This window comes from Oenanthe melanoleuca, chromosome 9 (genome assembly GCF_029582105.1).
Source record: "Oenanthe melanoleuca isolate GR-GAL-2019-014 chromosome 9, OMel1.0, whole genome shotgun sequence".
Classification (NCBI taxonomy): domain Eukaryota; kingdom Metazoa; phylum Chordata; class Aves; order Passeriformes; family Muscicapidae; genus Oenanthe; species Oenanthe melanoleuca.
In genome coordinates this window covers 23,267,926-23,281,382 of record NC_079343.1, presented here as the reverse complement: position 1 = coordinate 23,281,382, position 13,457 = coordinate 23,267,926, and the positions used below count along the sequence as shown (strand labels likewise).

The following is a 13,457-nucleotide window of genomic DNA, read 5'->3' as shown; positions in this document are numbered from 1 at the left end:
GTCACTTTGAAGTTCCTGGTTGTACTTTTTTTCCTCCTTTATAAACCCTTCTAGGGTACAGCTGCCCTACCTCAAAATGTCTGAAAAAGAAAGCCCCTTTCAAAAGGCAGACACTGGCAATTCTGAAATAAGTAAACAAACAGACCTCTCCTGGCTGTACTTCAGGTCAGACTATAAAACTTGAAGCTTACAAAATTGCTAGTCATTTCTAAAAACCTTGCACAGCAACAAAACCCCAAGTGCACTCCTACATGCAATTTTATCATGAACAGCATAAACAAACTCAACTCTAAAGGAGAGCACAAAATTGAAATATGAAATGCAACTATCTCTGGGGTACAATGTGAGCTGGAGCAGAGAGAAGTGTAGTGTTACAGGATAGTGAAGACAGCAATAATACACTGTATTCCATTAAAAGGAAAAAATTAAATACAAGCAGGAAGCATTTTTCTTAGCAAAATCAAATAAAGCCAGATATATGCTGGGACAATCTTGCCTAAGTTCTGAAGACCATTACTACTTACTCTCTTGTTCCTGTAAATTATGGGCCAAGGTATGATCTTCCAGAATAGCGAAGTCTCGGCATACTGGACAGGGAAAGAAAGTAAAGAAAATTAGCATCAGAAAAAAACAAAAACACCAAAAAAAGCATCAAAAAGCTATGGCAGTCAGGGGAACATGGAGACATATGGACTTCTGACACACTTTCTACCAGCCAAGGTCTGGAATTGCATTTTTTCCCCCTCCTGCCATCGTGTCTATTTCTTTGTCCTTGCTGGCATAAAATGCCTTCTCCACTCTCCCCTCAACCTCCACTTCAAGAACAGAACAGCCCATGCTACCACTGGATCAGGCTTTATGTATGAACCTCTGTATTCCATTCAAACAGAATATATATTATATACTTTTACCAACGTCCACACTGACTGCATTCAGCTAAAACCAAGGGCAAGCATTTGTGTTTACTGTGACTTCCTGTGCCAGGTTGAAGAGTCTGAGAATAGTATTTTCATGGCACAAAGGGTATGTGCACACTGGCACCTCTCCAAAGCTGAGCAGACTGAGCTCCATGGCTCTCACTGCAAGGCATTTCTACCAGCTCAGGCATCATTTTCAGTTGTTTCTTTTAAGCTTCACTGAATGCTTAAAGTGCAAACACTGGATTTGCACCTAGAACCCAGATAAGGGATCAACCACAGCATTATGGGCAGGGATAAGTACAGCTGCTTCAAAAGATGCTGAAAATGACCTTGAGACAAGTGCAATGGGAAACAGACGAAGTCCCTTTGGCACCAGTTTAAAAGCAGCAGATTTTTGCCAATGCCTATTACTTTCCCACTTGAACTTTCAAAGGAATGCTCTACCTACACTGTAGAAATACACCAGAGTATATTTTTAACTTGTTATGACAGGCAGTAGGGCAACAAAACACAAGTCACATGCATTCTGGGACAGGGAAAGACACACAGCATCAGCCTTTTGGTGGCAGGTTCACATCAGCTCTGTGAACCGAAGACAGACAGTGACCTGTCCCCCCAGACTGCAGGATGGAGCCCCTTTTCAACACATCTGCCAGACCTGGGATTTCCACCTGCTTCAAGCAGAGTTTAAGGCAGTGGCACAAAAAAGTTTACACTAGAGAGGTCTGTCAATTACTTTTCCCTCAATGTGATAAGCTAAGAAGCTTAACAGCACCCACAGAGGGGAGTATCTCCCACTTGAAACACATCTCAAAGTAGAGAACTACAAGGTGCTTCTGAAGCCACAGAGGGAAGTACAAACTCCTCCTGCCACACTCCACTGGCAAAACCTCTGGGGAAAACAGAGATATCTCTTTAGCAGAGTACAGGCACAGCCTAAAAGATAAACTGAAAATCACCCCAAAACCCCCAGAATGCATCAAAAGTACAAGGGGAGTTTATGAGGATTCTGTTTGTGAAAGGGTTCAGAGTCAGAAAAGATAAAACATTTCCATCACCACACAGGAAATGAGAAAGTAGCTGCATTTTCCCAAGCCATAATCCCACAAGGCTTTCCTTTTCTCACAGATGCACAGGCTCCACTAGAGAAGCATCAAGACATTACTCCACACCCAGGTATCCTCACAAAATATCTAGAAGAGTTTCTAGATGTCTGTACCAAGAGATCAGATAATGCTTTACCATATTCAATGGAATTTTTGGTTCAGTCTGCATTGAAGGGTGTTTTAAGATGACAAAAGCCCTTAACAACCAGAGCAACACTTCAGGGAAGGACAGTGACACGCAGCAGGGTGGAGATGAGGACAAAGGTTACATTATACATCCCACAGTGGCCCACTTTAAGCATGAACAAATCTGGATGGTGTAATTAAGGTTTTGTTGTTGCTTTCTTCCATTGCAACTTCTTTTAAAAAAAGAAAGATGATATGAAACTCAATAGCATTGAAATGCTTCCAGTGGCCATTTCTGTACAAAGAAAGAAACGTTGCCTTGAGCCACAGATCTGGAAAAGCCACAGCTGAGTCACAGGCAGCAGTGATATTCACAGGTGACAAACCCAGAGTTCTTGGTGGTCACAAACACATGCTTTTTATAGGGTAAGGCAAGGGAATCGTGCCCTAGGAGCTAATTCTGTCATCCCTAATGTACTGCAGCTTCCTAGAACAATTGTGGAACATTTACCTTCTGCTCACAAGAAGCATCATCTAGCTTGCTGGAAGGACACATGCAACTCAGAGGTTTGAGCCTTACCATGAGTTCAGACCTAACCAAAGACAGCACAGAGATAGTCTGCACAAATCTAGGGCTGCTATTACTGCCATGGATTCAAGAAGCAGCATTTGCTCTTGACTGTTTAAAAAACAAACAAAACAAAGAGAATGGGAGGATGGGAGAGAAGTGTTATTTTTAACTGCAGTAGATCTCTGAGCAAGTCCACAGCACAGCTGCCTGAACAGCTGTACCAGCAAGACAGGGCAGGCAGCACAGGAGCAAGGACGAACATTTCAGAGATACGCTTTTTTTTTTTTTGGCATAAGGATCACTGCTTTGAGAAATGCTTATAACAGGCTCACACACTGCTCTGATCCCTGTGGTATTCAAGAGCTGTCTTGTCAATCAGTCATGGTGCTGACAGTGCTGGCAGACCTTTGCTCCATCTTCCCCAGAGAGGCACACGAGCATAGGAAGACTTCAGCTTTGTTTTGGTTTTTTTCCTATTCAATTCTATCCACACCCAGACACCCAACATTCCTCTGTTTGGAAAAACACACATTACAGAAACATGCTTGGCACATGGGTGAGAAAATGGGAGGGCCATGGTAGGACACTGCTCCTTGTCTTCTGACAGTCTTGCACCAACCCCAGGGAAGTCTCATCTCTGTGACTGAGCTTATTCCTACAATGCAGCAATGATTGGTTAACCCTTTTGGATTGAGAGGCCACTAAGAAATCCTAAAAAAAGCATGGGCTCAAAATAAAAAGGCAAAGTCCACAGAGATTTGTTGCACAGACAGGCCTGCTTCTTCTAGCTGCTCCTCCAGAGAAGTGCTGGAAGTTGTCCATGGGTCTCCAAATAAAAAAGCAAAAACAAGCTCCTCAGATTCTCAGTTCTTACAGGCTACAGCTGAAAACTGCTGGATGTCACAGACATAAAGCAGGGACAAAGGCTCCTGTTTAGGTTGTTTTGAAGCTCACTGCCTGGCCAAGAAGTTGCACCTTCTCTTGTGCACCTTCCAGATGCTGACCCAAAGCCAGCTAGGAGTGCCATCCCTAACACAGCACCCAGAGCTGAGGCTGTGCCCTCCCACTGCTGTCCCACACTACACTGGCACAGCAAGTGGGGACACTGCCCTGGGACCAGTCACCAAGTTGCAGGGCTTAGACATGAATAAAGGGGCTGGGTCTGAAACCAGTGACATTAACCCACCAAGGCCTAGTACAAGAGAGGGGAGCTGGACAGTTACCAGTGATGTGCACACTGGAAGCTCCTCAGTGTCTGGGTTCCCTGGTGCTCCCATCTCACAGAGGACACAGCACAGAGCAGACTGGTGGGGCACCAGCAAGCATTGGGTTTGTTCACACACTTGGAATTATCTGAGTATTGCTGAAGAAGCCATTTGGCTGCACACACACTCCTGTTACAAACCCAAACAGACAGCTCGAGCACACAGCCCTCTCTGTGTGCTGCTGTGGCTGCTGGCAGGGCAGGCAGCACAAGGCCTTTCATCACTGTCAGAAACTTGGCTGGGCTGGCTGCCTCCAACTCATCTGAGCACATTATTCTCAAGTCCCATCAGCCTGAGAACAATGTGCTAAGGAAGATGAGGATGAGAACATCCCATTACTAACACAACTAAGCACTGTCAGACAGCCAGGTGGCAAAGGATGGGGACACCTGCACCTCCCTAGCACATTTGGGCTGATGGCAGTGCAGAACATTCCCTCACAACTAGACCCAGTACCCGTGGCACTGAGCCAAGCATGACAGCAGCTGCAAGTGAGGCCAAGGAAACCAATCCTTGAAGACTCACATCCAACCATGAGGCAACTATGGAATAATTGGAGATGTGTACTGGCCAGGCATTATCTGAAATTAAGTTTCATCAGCACTAGTTCTCATTTCCTGCCCAGTCTCAGCAGGGTACAGCACAATCATTACTAGGTATTATGTACACTGGATTTGTGGTGAGAAATAGCATGGCCCCAATGAAAACAGACTCAATTTCTGCTCTCTGAGAGGCTTCATATTTAAGGGGAAATAAATCCATTTCCTTGCTCCCGAATTGTATGTCTAGAAAAAATGAAAGGTGAGATTAATATTACCTTCACTGTTGCAAATTAACTTGACTTCCCATTCCTGGGCCCTGGCTGGGAGCCACGAGGCAGTCAAACAGGCAGCAGGGGTGCAATCAGAGCAGCTACAACTGGCAAGTCCAGTGAAGCGTGGAACATTCACAACAGGTTTACCATATTCTGATTCAGCCAATCTACCCTGGGACAGCAGGGAGCAGGCCAGGAATACACACTGACACAGCTGTCAATAAAGAAATGCCTCCCCAGGAATCCCAGTGGCTGCTGTGGCCAGCAGAGGGTCAGCTGAGGAGGATGAGGGCAGAAGCATCACCCTTAACAGTGGCAGGATCCAAAATTCATGCATGGAAGAGGGAGCTCACTTGTCTTGAGGAATCCTTGAGAGCCCCTCTGCAAGCTCCAAGCACAGGTCTTCTCCTCTGGTAGTTCTCACTGGAAATATGCCTCTTTGTGCATTGCTGCATCTGAGGCTCTTGGAAGCATGGCTGCAGCTCCACCTTTATGGCTGACATAACAAAGTCCCCAGGCACAACAGCTCAGCAAAATTTCATGAAATAACTTCTTCCATTTTATATTCTGCCACCCACCTCACTAACTTTCTGCAGCATTACCTCAGCTCCACAGCTCAGCATTTATAACACCCCAAATTGCTTCAAACAGATTGAGGTAACCACAACAGAAGAGCAAAGGCAGCCTTAGATGTTGTTAGTGATACTCAGGTGTGTGACAATGAGGTAGGCAACACCCAAGAATGGGTGGTGTGGAATACACAGTCTCAGCAAGAGGTCAGCCCCCACTGGCTTTTCAAGCAAGGTTCACAGCAAAACACCCTCTCACTTCTGCCTGAAGTCTTAGATCATGTTTTGACATCCACTGCAGGTCCCAAGGGCCCCCTTGCTTCACGAGGCCCATATAACATATCCAGGATACAGGCCAGGTCAATGACCCAGGGACCACAGATGCATGTTCCAAGCATTTACTTGTGAGTCTTAAAAACCATCTCTTGCTCCCCACCCCCTCCACTCCCAGCATTTTCCCGTCAGCATTGTGTGCTGGGTAATTCACAAAATAAACTAGGTGTGAGTCATACTTAGTTTAGACCATCTGCAGTTCTTGAATTCTAATCTGAAGGACAGGAGGGAGAGGAAAGAAAAAAGTAACATGAAAAAACAGTATCATCAGCTAAAAATCATTTTTTGGGCCTACAGAGCTGATAAATTAATGGCAAGTAGCAAATGCAGCCTTTTACAAGCCAGTGATCTCAGGAGGATGCCTGAGTTATGTAGATTCCTGCAGAAAGCAAGTTGGGATCTCTTAGAGACTCTTACCAGCAGGGACTGGTCAGGCCACTCCAAGCCAGGTAAGTCTCCAAAATCTACACATTATTTCCCTGAAATAAAGCCAACCTGACCAAGCAGCCAGCCAGCAGGGGGTGAGGGGCTGTCTTGAGTGCAGCTCCCAGATAAAACATGCAACTGGGAAGTTTCCTTCCCAGCCTCAGCAAAGCTGCTCTGTGAGATCCATGGCCCAACTCCCATTTCTGCCCTGCCTCTCAATCACACCAGCAGATAGCTGAGCTCCTGCTACCACACCTGGTGCTGACAGAGGCTGGCTAGGACATGTCTGGCTGCTGCAGTTACACAGATGGCATTCCTAGGGCCTTGTTCACCAGCCCCCATCACACCAAGGAAATCAGAAAACCATGCAGGGAGAAGGTGGATCCCAGACAGAGAGCAGGTCTGGGCAGCCTGAGAAAGGGAACAATTTCTGCTTCTCAGCCACAGCACCAAAGCATCACACACAGCTGGGAGCTATGAGGCAGCACAAGGAGACTGAGGTACTCCACAGGGAACCAAACTGAGGGGTCTCAGCCTAATTCTCAGAAGGGTAAACATGCAAAATAATAATAATTAAAAATAAATAAATCACCAAACCACTATGATTTTTTCTCTTTACTAGCTGTCTTGGCCTGGAACCTAAGAACATCTTGGGATTTGGGAAGGAGGTTATCCTCTGCTCTAAGCTAAATGCCTTGAGGTCAAGGCCATGAGATTTTTGTGCTCTGTCTGCACCATTCTCCAACATTAAGCTCTCACTTGCCTAACAGCGCTTTAAAAAGGAAGACTGTGTGTATTTTGGAATCAAACCCTCAGAACTTCATTGTATTTTTTAAGCTGCCTTGGGACAGAAATCATCAACATTCACAAAGTGCCTTCTGCAAGGCTACTAGTTTGGCAATCTCACTCTGTAAAGAAGCCTGCACACTACCACAGACCAGTCCTAAAGCTGAGAGAGTATCTGCTGAACACTTCAAGGTGAAGAGCTTGCAGTGTAAACAGGAAGCTGGAGATACTCAAGATAATGCAAAAATAGCACAAGACACCTCAATGGTTATTCCTTGATCAAGCCCCAGACACAGAATTTGGTAAGATTTATCATTCTGCTTTTCTATAGAAGGCTGCCATGTTTTTCATCACTGGATAATTCCAACCTACCTTGTTTCATCTGCAATGTTTCTAAATAAGAGCAAGTCCTCTTATTCCCAAATCTTAAAACCTAACCCATAGGTCAAGAATATTAAAGACCATCTCTTTGACTTCCAGAAGAAAATGCTGAGTTGGAGCATTTCAATCACCAAATCCTAGAATAACTTGAAGGTTGAAAAAAACATTAAGTCATCAAGTACCACCACTGCCCTGGCACTGCCAAGCTCACCACTAAAGAATATCTCTTAGTGCCACACATGTATCTTTTTAAGGACATCTTTTTAATACCTCCTAGAATGGTGACCCAAATGCTTTCCTGCTTCAACCTCTGGTTATCCTTATGCTGAAGACTTTTTTTTTTTTTTAAACATCCAGTATAAATTTCCTCTGACAGAACTTGGGCCAATTTCTCTTGTGCCATCACTTGGTACTTGGAAGAAGGGGCCAATGGCTGCAACCTCCTGCCAGGGACTTGTAGAGTGTGATAAGGTCCCCCTTGAGCCTCCTCTTCTCCAGGCTAAACACCCCCAGCTCCTCAAGGACTCATGCTCCAGACCCTTCCCAGCTTCACTGCTCTTCTCTGGACCCACTCAGCACCTCAGTGTCTGTGTAGTAGTGAGGGGCCCAGAACCGAGCAGAGGATTTGAGGTGTGGCCACACCAGTGCCCAGTACAGGGGGACAGCCACTGGCCACCCTACTGCTGATCCAGGCCAGGATGGCACTGGCCTTCCTGGCCACCTGGGCACACACTGGCTCATAATTAGCAGGCTGCCAACCCACACCCTCCAGGTCCTTTTCCACTGGGCAGCTTTCCAGCCAGTCTGTGCCAAGTCTTTCAGATATACCTAAAAATGGCATTGAGCCTTAAGAAGTAATGACACCCATGCTTTGAAAATTCACCCTTTTCAGCCATGTCCAGTTGGGTCCCCAGACACAGAGTACCCTGATCACAAGAACTGTCCAATACTCCCAAGTTCTACAGCCAACCTTGCTGTAACAGCTGCTGCTTTCTATTGCAGGGGCTCAACACACAGAAAATATTAACACTTCAAAGCAGAGAGCAGAAAGATGAGATGATATGTGCTAATGTCTGCAAGTCATTACCTGCCAGGCTCAGAACACTCATCTCTGAAGAAATTTCTTGATTGCTCCAATGTCCATCTATCTGTCCAGGACTCCCTACACCCAAAAGATCACCAGTGAGCTCAGTCATTGCACTATGGACCCACCAGTAACATCCAGTGGACAACTACAAAAACTTCAAGGTAGGTACACACTTGTCAGGGATGGCCTGGCTGGTTTGACACCACAGTCAAATAGCAGACATCAGGCAGCCAAACGCTTCACTCACAACATCTCAGATGTAACTGAGTCTGTGTATAGATGAAGACAATCTCAATCATCAGTGAGAACAAAAGCTGTTTGTGTAGTTCATCCTCTCCAGCATTTAACACAGCTTCAGTTGACTCAGCTACATGTGCAAAAAGGAACAACCAACAATAAATGCAGGGAAAAGTTTTCCTAGAAGTCAGTTTTAACCACTACCTCCCAACTATGAACCACAGCAAAACAAACAACACTTGACAACTTCAACAGCTGTGCTTCACCCTCACTTAGCCCAAGGGCAAACTACCACACACATCACTGGAGAGCAGGGCAGGAGCTGCCTTCACCAGGAGAGGGCAAAATCCCTGGCCCATACAGGTCCCAATGAGCACCACTGCAGCTGTAAGACACGCCTTCAGCTGTGCCCCATGGATCGCATAATACCCCTTTTCTGGAAGCTTTAAGCCCAACACCACTCCTTTAAATTGGTGTAAGGGAGGGGGAATTGGAAAACAGTGTCTCATCAAGTGCAACTCAAAACAGCCACCCACTCAGAAAAGTGCTGGGGCATGGAGCTTGCATCTCAAGAGATTTGCACTGTATGTACCCTCCCTTACCCCACACCCATCTCCAATGCTGATCACTGTATTCTGTTGTTTTATCAGTTTAATTCAGCATTTGTTTCAGCATTTTAGCCAATTTTACACCACACAAAACTTTCAAAAGGACACATTAAGTTTCCCAGATAGGTAAAACTTCCATTCTCTGATGAATGCACAGCTCAACCCCTTGTTAGTTCAGCAGTTTCTCTGCAGAGAGATGGCTGGCCCACTTTGTGGTTCAGGATGGCTTTCAGGAGCCATGGCACCCAGGACTGCAGATATTTCACCAGCATTTCTCAGCCCTCAGGCTGTGGTGAATAACCCAGACAGCAGCTCCAAAGAGGAAGCCAGGAGCAGAGATAATGCAAAGTGTCAGCTCTCACAGGGTTCTGCTCCAGCTTAATCCTGAAAGATAATGTAGCAAAATACAAGGGACACACAATGCAAAAAGGAAGATTTGAATGCCCCTCTGGTACAACTTCATGCCCTGACTCAGTTTGGTGGCTGCTTACAAAAGGCTGACTGCTCAAAACCTCACACCCACGCAGAAGCTGCCAAGTGCCAAAAAAAGGTTAAATTTCCTCTCTAAACCCCACAGTGTGGTTTTACACAACAGTGACCTGCAGTTGTACAGAGAAACAAGAACCTCTGGAAAAAACAATAAGAATAAAGAGTCCCCAGAGATGCCACTTTCTCTTCAGCCTTTGGATGACTAGAGCCAGCCCTGAGACTGCTCCATGGCTTGTAGCTAAACCAGAGCTGCAGCTGAAAGGACACACCAGTGTCAGTGCACATACAAACCAGCCAGGTTTTATTCCTCCAGATCACATACCAAGAGAAACAAAGCTCCAGCAGGATGGGCCTCTGGGCAGCCTCCCAGCCTTGATGGAAACCCTGCCAGCTGCTGCATTCGAAGCTGAAGCTATCTGAACTAATGCTGCAGTCAGCTCCAATTCTTGTACAGATGCCCATCAGCTTCCTTTTCCCTAGAAAGGTGGCTGCTAGGATGCAAGGAAAGACTCCTGTCTGCCACCTGCTCAGCTGCTGCCAGCACTGCAAAGCTGCTGTTCAAGAACAACTATCCTCCACCTAACCAAGCCATGTTGTTGGTTTGTTTCAAAACCCTTTTCCTTTGCTCCACCAGCTCCTCATGGGTACTCTCCCCCCTTGCTTCCTGTGTTTAAGTCCTCCAGGTTTATTAGTCAGCTCTGGGGAACACAAAGTACCAAAGCTGGACCCAGATCAGTCAAAATTCCACATCCATCTACAAGTCACAAATCAGTAAAGCTGCAGCACTAACAATACATGTCCCCCTTCCTGTCACAGCCTTGTGTTGGCACACTGCCATAAGTGCAACTATAGACTTAAAACACTGGCATACAAGGGTAAGAGTAAGTCCCTGGCTTCTGAGGGCAAATGGACAGAGAGGCAGAACTTCCTGCATCATTCTGAAGCAAACTATTTTGTGGCATCTGAGCCCACAGCTCACATGCATTGCAAAGCATCAGGAAGAAGCAGGCTAGCAGTCTTTTCTCCACTCAGAGAGCCCTAAAAGAGCTCCAGGTCAGTAAAGATAATTTTTTTTGCTTTGGGAACTGTATCACCTTTAGGTGATATTGCATGCTCACACCTTCTTAAAAAAAAAAAGAACAGGATCAAGTTAAGTTCAGCTGTTACACAGCCAGAGTTGATGCTGTGGGCAATGCCAGCTGCCCAGAATACCAGGTAACTGAGCACTGAGCTGGAGAAAAACCTGCTTTTCCCACCTTGCATCAGGGATGTGTGGAATCCAGGCAGGGCTGTGGAGCCCTGGCCAAGGTCTCAGTCCTTCCAGCACTACAATTAAGGTCAGGAGAGCCCAGCCCCTTCCCAACACCAACTTCCTTCGGAAACCTGGCGCCAACCAGATGGCCTGCAGGAGAGCACAGCCCTGTGAACAGCAGAGCTCTCTGCCTGCCATCAAAACAGCCAACACCCTGGTGGCTTGGAAAACTCCCAGGCCTTCTCTGTGCTGTGCTCCAGCACCTCACCTCAGCAGCACTGCCAAAGGCTGCAGGAGCTGCTGGGGAATTAAGGATATAAATCCTTCCCACCCCACCAGCCAGCACCCCAATAACAGAACTAACACCAGAGCAGAGGGAGAGGCCATTGCTTTGCACCAGGATGCTGCAAGTAATGCTTGCTGTATCCAGAACAGATAGATATAATAAGCTCCTTTTGCAGTGCAAAGTCATTGTGCTGTGCAGAGGTGGAGAAGCTTTTCACCCACACCAGGAGTGACTGCCCTGAGCCAGACCAGCACTACCCAACCCATGCACCAAGCCTGTGGCAACAGTCCCTCTGCAAGGAGCATCTCCAGCCAGAGCACACTGCAGCCTCTTGTCCTGTCTGGATGTAAAGAGTCAATGCTACACATGTGATATAATGCAGAAAGGAATTAAAACCCCTGCCTTCTCACTGCCAGGAAATATTCCTGTTTGTACAAACTTCCCTCTTCCTCCCTTTTGCCCCATTATTTCTCATGTCACCCCTATCAGTGTCCTTATGGAATATATATGTCTCAGTGTCTTCAAATATTTCCTCACTTATGTCCTTTTCCCCTTTGTCATCACTTATTGAGCACCATATACTGAGCCCAAGTAACATTTCCCCTTAGAGCTGACTCCTCTAGCCACCAAGTTCTGGTTCAGCAAAAGGGCTCAGGAAAGGATGAACAAAAATGCACACAGGAACTCAGTTTTACTGCACATGGCTTGTTACACCTCCTCTGAAAGGAGAAGTGAAGAAAAGTAACTCACTTGCAAACCCACTTTGACTTTCTGTCCTGAAGAGCACCTAATGCAGGGCAGAGCTACCAAGAGCACACAAACCAAACCTCTACCAACCCAGGCCAAAGACAAAAAGAAAACAAAAAGAAAACAAAAAAAACCAAGAAGATCTCACTATTTTAGTTCGGCTGACAGAGCATTGTGGCAGTGACATCGTGGGTTGGAGTGCAATTAAGATAATCATCAGTTGAGCTTAGGGAGCCTGACACAAAAGAACTGGGCAGGTGCAGATGGGCTGTGCTAGGCTCTGAGCAGGCTTTCATCTACACCTTTTTCCTCAGGAAGAGTAACCCTTCTGGCAAGCTTAATTCACAGGGTGCCTAGGGTTATAGAGTAAATTTCACGAGCACTAAGGCCTAACTGATCCCCTTTGCTCAAGGCAAGATTCACAACAGCACTGCCTTGTATCCCTTACACAGCCAGCCTGATGCTGCACTCCTGCTCTCTTCCCAGCCCCAGTCAAAGTCTCTCCCAGCAGCCTTACAGTGTCAAGGCCACACAACACTCACTCAACAAGCTGTGTAGTATCTTTTCAAGTACTGAGAAAGAAAACAGCAGGTAGGCTCCAATTTCTATTTCTTAATAAGGAAGTATAAATGAACTATCAAGAGACCTTCACAAAGTCCTATACATGTTCTGTGGAGAAGCCAGTGCTGTAAGGCAAACAGAGAGCACGACAACACATGTCAGTCTCCAGGGAGACAACAGTGGACATTTCCCAGTGGAAATGTCCAACAAACATGCCCTTTGCTCCCTGCCATGCAGCCAACCAGCAGCAGGACAGCAGCTGTTATCACCTTCTGGGAGAACAGATGAAGGTCAAGCCAGCAGCGAGTGTCACACTAGGAAATGGACCTAAAGCTTCTCAAGTTATAAGGCAGTTTCACCAACAGACCAACCTCCTTCCTCAGTCCTTCAGCCTTCAAACCAGCACTGCACAGGAGCAGCAGTGAAGGAGCAGGAAGCCAACCAGCTGGGGACACTCTGGAAAGTGGAGAAGGAAGCAAGCAGGGAACTTGTCACTCTGTCCTATAAATCAGCACATTCATGTGAACTGGATGACTCTGAGCAAGAAAAAGAAAGCTTATTCCAGCAAAACAGAAGTTTCACACAGCCCCAAGGAATATCCCATTGTTTTTCCAAATGGAGTTTTTCTTGCACCAGAGAGAGCAGAAGGAGCTTTTCTGCTCCTTGCAGCAGCCACCTCCAACTCCTGCCTGGCACCCTCTGACGTTTCCCAAGGCCACAGGAAATGAAAGATTAAACAGAGGCCCGTGGTGACCATAAACACACCACTCAGCTGGGAGCATTACTCAGAGACCAGCAATGGGTGATGAACGACATCACAATGTACTGTAAATGGAGAAAACCTGCCTGCTATCCCTGTATCCCCAGGAATCAGTGCAAAAATAGGCTGTGTC

The 13,457-nt window shown here is 46.4% G+C and overlaps 1 protein-coding gene across 2 annotated transcripts in view; it reads right to left on the bottom strand.

Moving 5' to 3' along the window:
* Positions 1–13,457, bottom strand: part of CCDC50 (coiled-coil domain containing 50) — a 42,466-nt gene that overhangs the window by 24,014 nt on the left and 4,995 nt on the right. For both annotated transcript variants that reach the window (XM_056498509.1, XM_056498510.1), the window contains exon 2: positions 525–587. In XM_056498509.1, the coding sequence (XP_056354484.1) occupies positions 525–587 (63 nt within the window). The remainder of the gene's footprint in view (positions 1–524; positions 588–13,457) is intronic.